The 10177-nt window shown below is 42.4% G+C and overlaps 1 protein-coding gene across 1 annotated transcript; it reads right to left on the reverse strand.

The window, feature by feature from the left end:
* Positions 1 to 303: 303 nt before the first annotated feature.
* LOC138948036 (uncharacterized) lies at positions 304 to 8571 on the reverse strand. The gene is made up of 6 exons (XM_070319565.1): positions 8538 to 8571; positions 6445 to 6540; positions 5588 to 5601; positions 5104 to 5452; positions 3252 to 3473; positions 304 to 2821 (listed from the first exon to the last, which is right to left on the reverse strand). The coding sequence occupies exons 1-6, from the start codon at positions 8569 to 8571 to the stop codon at positions 2010 to 2012; spliced, it is 1527 nt and encodes a 508-aa protein (XP_070175666.1). The 3' UTR covers positions 304 to 2009.
* Positions 8572 to 10177: the final 1606 nt, after the last annotated feature.

Consider the following 10177-nt stretch of genomic DNA (forward strand, 5'->3'; position numbering starts at 1 on the left):
ATGAAAAAAACTCAAACTTCTTTTTGTTGTATACGAATGAACTAATAAAAAGCTGTTTAACAGCTGTGTTGTCAAATCGAGTTTTTTTCCAAAGTCAGTGTGGCGCCTGCGCAAAACTAATGCGCATAAGAAACGGCGTCTGCTATCAAAACCTGAGATCAACGCATCGACTCAAAAACTGTCATTTTGTAAGTTTGGAACAACAAATCAAGGTCAGAACAGCTATATAATCGCTATTGTGTTTTCAGCGTAGCAATAGGGTCCGATATTTAGACTTGAACAAGTATAATGCGACTCGTCTTCGACTCGTCGCATTATACTTGTCTCATCTAAATATCGGACCCTATTGCTACGCTGAAAACACAATAGCTGGTAATAAATGGAATTATACAAGAACGAATAGATAATGTACATGAAGTAGCATAGTCATGAAAAACGTACACATTTGAGAAATTCATAATTTGATACACTTAAAGAAAGGGAACTTGTCAGGATATGAAAGTCTATGTGATGAACTTCCATGCGATACAGACAATTAACAGCAGATGTACAGCTCACACATGATAAGTGCTAAAGATTACAGTCTTATCTTGTCATGTTTTTTACATTTAGTCAAGTTATGACTAAATGGTTTAACATAGAGGGGGAATCGAGACGAGGGTCGCGGTGTATGTGTGTGTGTCTGTCTGTGCGTGTGTGTGTGTAGAGCGATTCAGACCAAACTACCAGTAGTTTATGAAATTTGACATGAGAGTTCCTGGTACTGATATCCCCGGACATGTTTTGTTTCATTTTTTCGATAAATACATTTGATGACGTCATATCCGGCCTTTTGTACAAGTTGAGGCGGCACTGTCACACCCCTCATTTTTCAATCAAATGGATTGACATTTTTGTAAAGCAATCTTCGACAAAGGCCGGACTTCGGTATTGCATTTCAGCTTGGTGGCTTACAAATCAATTGATGACTTTGGTCATTACAAATTTGAAAATTGCAATATTTTTTTTTTTTTAATATAATACGATCCAAATTTACGTTAATCTTATTCTACATCATTTCCTGATTCCAAAAACATATACATGTGTTATATTTGGATTAAAAACAAGCTCTGAAAATTAAAAATATAAACATGATGATCAAAATTAAATTTCCGAAATCGATTTAAAATTACTTTCATCTTATTCCTTGTCGGTTCCTGATTCCAAAAACATATAGATATGATATGTTTGGATTAAAAACACGCTCAGAAAGTTAAAACGAAGAGAGGTACAGAAAAGCGTGCTATGCAGTACAGCGAAACCACTACCGCGCTGAACAGGCTCGTCAGTTTCACTCCGTTTTGCACAAGCGGCGGACTACGGTCATTGTGAAAAATTGCAGTGCGTTCTGTTTCATTCTGTGAGTTCCACAGCTTCACTAAATGTAGTAATTTCGCCTTACGCGACTTGTTGTTTGTTCTGACAGTGTTCATACTCCGCAATATTTCGCTTTTGGTGACGCCTTGGGGCAGTGGCGTGGTGGTAAGACGTCGGCCTTTTAATCGGGAGGTCGTGAGTTCGAATCCCGGTCGCTGCCGCCTGGTGGGTTATGAGTGGAGATTTTTTCTGATCTCCCAGGTCAACTTATGTGCAGACCTGCTAGTGAATTAACCCCCATTCGTGTGTACACGCAAGCTCAAGACCAAGTGCGCACGGAAAAGATCCTGTAATCCATGTCGGAGTTCGGTGGGTTATGGAAACACGAAAATACCCAGCATAGCTACTCAACGAAAGCGGAGTGAAGCTGACTATGCTCCCACAGTATAGTTTGGGGAACCCAAATGGGCAAACGAGCTGACACGTAACCAGAACATTCTGGAACGCTGAAGAAGAAAGGTGACGCCTTTTTTCTCGTGTGAACAATTATGTAAACCACCAGAGATGTGTCCACGCTTTTACATGGGGTGAAATCACCCTTCCACTTTAACACAGTCTGGTCGCTCTTATCCCATGTACAGACTTTAACAGATTTATGGTGACGTAGCTTTCCTACGCTTAAGGTAGGTTCGGCAATAGCCAATTAAGGCAAGAAAATCAAATGAGAACAAGAAAATACAAACACTTGCCAGAAAAACTACAGCAGCAAAGCCACCAATCTTGGCCGACGTTCTTTCGTCACCAGCAGACGTTTTCTTGCGAATGGTTTTGCCGGTTTGTGTTTTGTTTACCAACAGAGACTGCCTTATATCTGTCATGTTCTTCACAACCGCAGTTACTGTCCGTTCTGTAGTGTTAGATGGGACCGACAGTACGCATTGACAGCTCCTTGAGCGCTTTGTGGGAAGAGCTACACGCAAGTTACCTGTGGTGGACGGGTTTCTGGTCTGGGTTGAAGAGGCGTGAGTTGTTTGTGCTGTGGATGTCTCTCGTGAGATCATTGAACCTGCTGTTGCAACGTCAGCTTTTGAACTGTCGGTCTCTTGGGATGTTGACATCTCTCGTGAGATCATTGAACCGGCTGTTGTCATGTCAGCTGTTGAACTGTCGGTCTCTTGTGTTGTTGATGTCTCCAGTGAGGTCATTGAACCGGCTGTTGTCACGTCAGCTGTTGAACTGTCGGGTTTGGGTGACGACAGGTGTGTTGTTGATGCTGATCCGGCCGACACATCAGTTGCCAAGTCGGCAGTTGTGGTAGAAGTTACCTCTTGTGTCGTCAGAGAGGAAGGCCTGTTGGTGGACATTGTGGATGGTGATGTTGCTGTTTCATGATTGGTTATCATCGTTACCCTTGGGTATGTCGAGGTGGAGGTTCCGTCGGTTGTACTAGTTGTACAGGTCGTATCTGAAACAAAATATTGTTTACTGTTATTAACAGGGAAACAAGTGAAACATAAAGCAACGATAGATGTTCGCGATAAAGGGTTTCTCGGGACATGTGACTGTTCCCCTTTCCCGCCATCTCTCTCTCTCTCTCTCTTTCTCTCTCTCTCTCTCTCTCTCTCTCTCTCTCTCTCTCTCTTTCTCTCTTTGTCTCTCTCTCTTTCTCTCTCTCCCTCCCCCTCTCTCTCTCTCACCCCCCTGTCTGTCTCTCTCTCTCTCTCCCTCTCTCTCTCTCCCTCTCTCTCTCTCCCTCTCTCTCTCTCTCTCTTTCTCTCTCTCTCTCTCTCTCTCTCTCTCTCTCTCTCTCTCTCTCTCTCTCTCTCTCTCTCTCTCTTGCGCTATCTCTCTCGCGCTCTCTCTCTCGCTCTCTCTCTCGCATCTCTCTGACTCACCAGGTCCAAGCACCGTTCCGAAGACTTCCACCTCGCACAGCGCCAGCTGGTCAGCGTCGTCTTGTTTGATGATGCGAACGTAACGTCCACACACAAAAGTCGTACAGGTGACGGTGACAACGCTGCCTGCCGAGCCCGCGTGATGGTAACACTCCTCGTAGTCAACTTGGCCACTCTGCTCTGAAACTCCCACTTCTACACTGAAGTCACGCAGTCGCTCGCCTGCAAGGTAAGTACGATACAATAGACTACAATTCAAATAAGTCCAGTACAAGGGTTTCACCCCGTCCGTGAATGTTACATGTACTCACACTGTGCTGCTTCACCTTCTCCTTCCTTGGCACAGGTATCCATGCCATCACCTCTTTGTACTCTGCACATTCCGATAACGACTGCAAGCGCTCTAGAGGTAAATAAAGGCCACTCACACGGAGATCAAACACATCCTAATCACATAGGTATCAAGTTGGACACATGAACAAAATAGAAATAAAATCACACTAAAACATATCCTAATCACACAGTTTGCGAACCCGTCCATCCTAAACGTCCACGCTCTTCTTCCAGTCTTGTCTCCTCTCATTCCCCAAGTTTAAAGTAAGGGTGCTTAAAGAAGTATTGATCAACTTACCTCAGAAATCCTGTCTGGTGTATACAGTAAGGCGTACAGTGCTGTAAGGAGAAGTGATGAACAACTTACCACAGCAGTCCTGTCTGGTGTATACAGTAAGGCGTACAGTGCTGTAAGGAGAAGTGATGAACAACTGACCACAACAGTCCTGTCTGGTGTATATAGTAAGGCGTACAGTGCTGTAAGGAGAAGTGATGAACAACTTACCACAACAGTCCTGTCTGGTGTATATAGTAAGGCGTACAGTGCTGTAAGGAGAAGTGATAAACAACTTACCACAACAGTCCTGTCTGGTGTATACAGTAAGGCGTACAGTGCTGTAAGGAGAAGTGATAAACAACTTACCACAGCAGTCCTGTCTGGTGTATACAGTAAGGCGTACAGTGCTGTAAGGAGAAGTGATAAACAACTTACCACAGCAGTCCTGTCTGGTGTATATAGTAAGGCGTACAGTGCTGTAAGGAGAAGTGATAAACAACTTACCACAACAGTCCTGTCTGGTGTATATAGTAAGGCGTACAGTGCTGTAAGGAGAAGTGATAAACAACTTACCACAGCAGTCCTGTCTGGTGTATATAGTAAGGCGTACAGTGCTGTAAGGAGAAGTGATGGACAACTTACCACAACAGTCCTGTCTGGTGTATGGCGTACAGTGCTGTAAGGAGAAGTGATGAACAACTTACCACAGCAGTCCTGTCTGGTGTATATAGTAAGGCGTACAGTGCTGTAAGGAGAAGTGATGAACAACTTACCACAGCAGTCCTGTCTGGTGTATACAGTAAGGCGTACAGTGCTGTAAGGAGAAGTGATGGACAACTTACCACAGCAGTCCTGTCTGGTGTATACAGTAAGGCGTACAGTGCTGTAAGGAGAAGTGATGAACAACTTACCACAACAGTCCTGTCTGGTGTATGGCGTACAGTGCTGTAAGGAGAAGTGATGAACAACTTACCACAGCAGTCCTGTCTGGTGTATGGCGTACAGTGCTGTAAGGAGAAGTGATGAACAACTTACCACAGCAGTCCTGTCTGGTGTATATAGTAAGGCGTACAGTGCTGTAAGGAGAAGTGATGAACAACTTACCACAGCAGTCCTGTCTGGTGTATATAGTAAGGCGTACAGTGCTGTAAGGAGAAGTGATAAACAACTTACCACAGCAGTCCTGTCTGGTGTATACAGTAAGGCGTACAGTGCTGTAAGGAGAAGTGATGAACAACTTACCACAACAGTCCCCTCTGTTGTATATAACAACCCTGGACACGGTCACGCTCTGCTCTAGGTCCACCCGCCACCAGTGAGTCCGACCACTGGCTGTATGGCTACACGACCCGTGGTTGTACGTGTGATCCCGGGTCCCATCCACTGCCAAACGTGAGAAACCTGCCGGTACACCGGGTTCTCCAGGGTAAGTGCTACTTTGGTCGGTGGATTTTCCTTCGGCCAGGTTTTCTGTTTGCCCTAAAATGGTAAACAAGTATGACAGGGATGTTAAATAATTCACTGCATGCACGATCGTGCTTTGAAAAGCCTGATTATTTGCATTGCAAGGTACATCTATGTCTATGCAATTTCAACCCCGTTCTTGTTCCTGAGGGCAAGTTCAAGTATATAGCGACAGCCTTAGTCGGTCCTTTGTGTTTGTCGTACGAAAAACCTCCTGGGACGTCATAATATGTATTCGCTCTAAACGGAATACCACGCTTACCTCGCTGGGCAAACCTGCAACCCAAAGTTACAACTCACTTAAGAACATCGACACATGTGTGCCTTACTGAACACGTTTTCGCGGAGAACGATCAAATTCGACTCAGTGCAAAAGAAAAAGGTGAACATAAATCATGTGTTCAGCGGCATTCAAATTCCCCCCCACTCCCTTAGCTTCTCAGTTTTGAGACACATGCTGTTTGGGACTCCTTGCAGTTTGTATTTACTGCACACTCCTTGCGTCATTAGCAGCGCGAGCTTTATGTCGCGAGACAGGACACCACATTACATCCAGTGACTGTCCCCTGACTCTAATGTGCGTGACAAATGAAAGAAGCATATGACGGAATGCGACGCTATGAAAGCAAGGGTGCCCATTCACACACACAATCACGCAGAGACTCACACACAAACAACACACACGCAGAGACAGGCAGACAGACAGTCACACACACACACACACACACACACACACACATACACACACACACACACACACACACACACACACACACACACACACAGAGTGTTGTTTACAGGCACTTCCAAGGACTAGCACCAAAAGACCCCACTTTTGAGGACTCGTTTACTAATCGGTTTAGAAGAAAAAGTAAAGCAGATTTGTAATTAGCAGAGTGCCCTGATTCCGTAGAAGTAGGCCAACACATACACACACACACACACACACACACACACACACACACACACACACACAGACAGACACACACACACGCACACACACACACACACACACACACACACACACACACACACACACACACACACACACACACACACACACACACATACTGTTACAGATCACACGTTACATTCTCTGAATCAAAGACACCGACTCACCCATGACACTAGTGCTGTACATCACGTGCATTCCCACACAGCTCGCGACCATCACTGTCACGTGCTGAGTGGTGTCCCTTGCTCCAAGGGAGAGCACTGAACAACACATGAAACACCAAGATAACATAGCTCCAACCGATACTCAATGTTCCTACTTAACTCCGAACGGACCCCAGACCCCCCCCCCCCCCCACACACACACACACACACTCTCCACCGCTGACCAACCACCGCTGCTATGTTTCTCTACTGGCTTTGTTCAGAGACAGATTTTGTTATGAACAAGGGCATAAATTGTATATCTATGTCATGTTTTGTTGGAAAGTATGCTGATATGGGTAGTTCATACTCTTGTCTTGGTCCTTGTCGATTTGTGTTTCGTATACTGTTCACTATGTATTGTATATTTTGTAAGCGCCTAGGGCTATATTTAGATTAGGCGCACAATAATGTTCATAATAATAATAATACTCATTATTAGAGTTGGCAAGCGTTGTTAAGTGGAATTGAATATGTTCGCCGGAGTGTATTAGAGTGTTGTTGTTTTATTCTTGTTTTTACAAATGATATTGCACGACCTCCGTAGAAATACGGAAATATCATCGAAATAGGGCTGGGTGAGACTATGAAATCCCAAACCCCGAATTTCCCTGTAAAGTTTCTTGAATAAAAAGTGTAACGAGACTAGAATGCATTAAACAAAACAACAAATAATAAAAGCGCGATGAATTTGCAATAAACTTCAAGCAAACAACTAGAACAGCAAAACCAACCCACACACACACACACACACATACACACACAAACACACACACACATACACACACACACACACACACACACACACACTCACACACACACACACACACACACACACACACACACACACATACTACACAAGCTGTCGAACTCACAGATTCAAACTGAACGCACTGCATTGTTGTTAACTAAGACCGTATAGCATCGTCAGTCCCCCGCTCGTGGAACAGGCAGTACAATTGACAAGCCAGTATAGCGCGGTAGTGGTTGTGTTGAGCGAAATAGCCCGCTTTTCTGAATTTGTTTAATCAGGAACTTGTTGTTAATCCGAATATAACATATTTATATGTTTTTGGAATCAGAAAATGATGAAAAATAAGATGACATTATTTTGGGTCCTTTCTTAAAAAAACAATTGTAATTAAAATGTTCACATTTTTAATGACCAAACTTATACATTATTTGTTAAGCCTCCAAGCTAAAATGCAATACCAAAGTCCGGCCTTTGTCGAAGATTGCTTGACCAAAATGTCCATCCATTTGATCGAGGGCGTGACAGTGCGGCCTCAACTTTCAAAGACATTTATCGAAACAATGAAAAAACCGTATAGGGATATCATGCTCAGGAACTCTAATGTAAAGTTTCATGAAGATCGGTCCGGTATTTTTTTCTGAAGTGTACACTACATTGGGGTGTGCACGTTAAAGATCCCACGATTGACAAAAGGGTCTTTCCTGGCAAAATTGTATAGGCATAGATAAAAATGTCCACCAAAATACCCGTGTGACTTGGAATAATAGGCCGTGAAAAGTAGGATATGCGCCGAAATGGCTACGATCTGCTGGCCGATGTACATATGTGAATACGTGATGTATTGTGTAAAAAAATTCCATCTCACACGGCATAAATAAATCCCTGCGCCTTGAATATGTGCGCGATATAAATTGCATAAAATAAAAATAAGAATAAATAAATTCCTGCGCTTAGAACTGTACCCACGGAATACGCGCGATATAAGCTTCATATTGATTGATTGATTGAAGCGCTCAACACAGACACAGACACAGACACAGACACACACACACACACACACACACACACACACACACACACACACACACACACACACACACACACACACACACACACACACACACATATATAGGATATGAAAATATAGGATCAGCGTGTTGAAAATACATCGCCGTGGAGATTCTTTTGACTTTGTTGATTCAACAGCGAGTGAGTCCAGTTCCGATGAAGACCAGGAAGACGTTGTGTTTGAAAATATGTCGCGGCAAGAGCACAGAGAGGAAGAAAACTCTCTACCAACAGTCTACCTCATTCATGACAGTGTACTGAAACATGTTGATCCAGACCGAATGCAAAAAACGTACGGTCTGAAGAGAGTAAAAACAAGTCGCGTAAGGCGAAAATACAATATTTAGTCAAGTAGCTGTCGAACTCACAGAATGAAACTGAACGCAATGCCATTTTACTCGTAGCATCGTCAGGCCACCGCTCATGGCAAAGGCAGTGAAATTGACAAGAAGAGCGGGGTAGTAGTTGCGCTAAGAAGGATAGCACGCTTTTCTGTACCTCTCTTTGTTTTAACTTTCTGAGCGTGTTTTTAATCCAAACATATCATATCTATATGTTTTTGGAATCAGGAACCGACAAGGAATAAGATGAAAGTGTTTTTAAATTGATTTGGACAATTTAATTTTGATAATAATTTTTATATATTTAATTTTCAGAGCTTGTTTTTAATCCGAATATAACATATTTATATGTTTTTGGAATCAGCAAATGATGGAGAATACGATAAACGTAAATTTGGATCGTTTTATAAATTTTTATTTTTTTTTTTACAATTTTCCGATTTTTAATGACCAAAGTCATTAATTAATTTTTAAGCCACCACGCTGAAATGCAATACCGAAGTCCGGGCTTTGTCGAAGATTACTTGACCAAAATTTGAACCAATTTGGTTGAAAAATGAGGGCGTGACAGTGCCGCCTCAACTTTCACGAAAAGCCGGATATGACGTCATCAAAGACATTTATCAAAAAAATGAAAAAAACGTTCGGGGATTTCATACCCAGGAACTCTCATGTCAAATTTCATAAAGATCGGTCCAGTAGTTTAGTCTGAATCGCTCTACACACACACTCACACACAGACAGACGCACATACACCATACCCTCGTTTCGATTCCCCCTCGATGTTAAAATATTTAGTCAAAACTTGACTAAATATAAAAAACATGTAGTGAACATCAAGGATTGCCAAGAAACAGTGGAGAACATTCACAAAACTCCAGATGCAATTATGTTTCATGTCGGGGTGAATGACATCAAGAAAGAACAAGTCGCGTAAGGCGAAAATACAATATTTAGTCAAGTAGCTGTCGAACTCACAGAATGAAACTGAACGCAATGCCATTTTTCAGCAAGACCGTATACTCGTAGCATCGTCAGTCCACCGCTCATGGCAAAGGCAGTGAAATTGACAAGAAGAGCGGGGTAGTAGTTGCGCTAAGAAGGATAGCACGCTTTTCTGTACCTCTCTTTGTTTTAACTTTCTGAGCGTGTTTTTAATCCAAACATATCATATCTATATGTTTTTGGAATCAGGAACCGACAAGGAATAAGATGAAAGTGTTTTTAAATTGATTTGGACAATTTAATTTTGATAATAATTTTTATATATTTAATTTTCAGAGCTTGTTTTTAATCCGAATATAACATATTTATATGTTTTTGGAATCAGCAAATAATGGAGAATAAGATAAACGTAAATTTGGATCGTTTTATAAATTTTTATTTTTTTTTACAATTTTCAGATTTTTAATGACCAAAGTCATTAATTAATTTTTAAGCCACCAAGCTGAAATGCAATACCGAAGTCCGGGCTTTGTCGAAGATTACTTGACCAAAATTTCAACCAATTTGGTTGAAAAATGAGGGCGTG

The sequence above is a fragment of the Littorina saxatilis genome, linkage group LG15 (assembly GCF_037325665.1).
Source record: "Littorina saxatilis isolate snail1 linkage group LG15, US_GU_Lsax_2.0, whole genome shotgun sequence".
In the NCBI taxonomy this organism is placed as follows: domain Eukaryota; kingdom Metazoa; phylum Mollusca; class Gastropoda; order Littorinimorpha; family Littorinidae; genus Littorina; species Littorina saxatilis.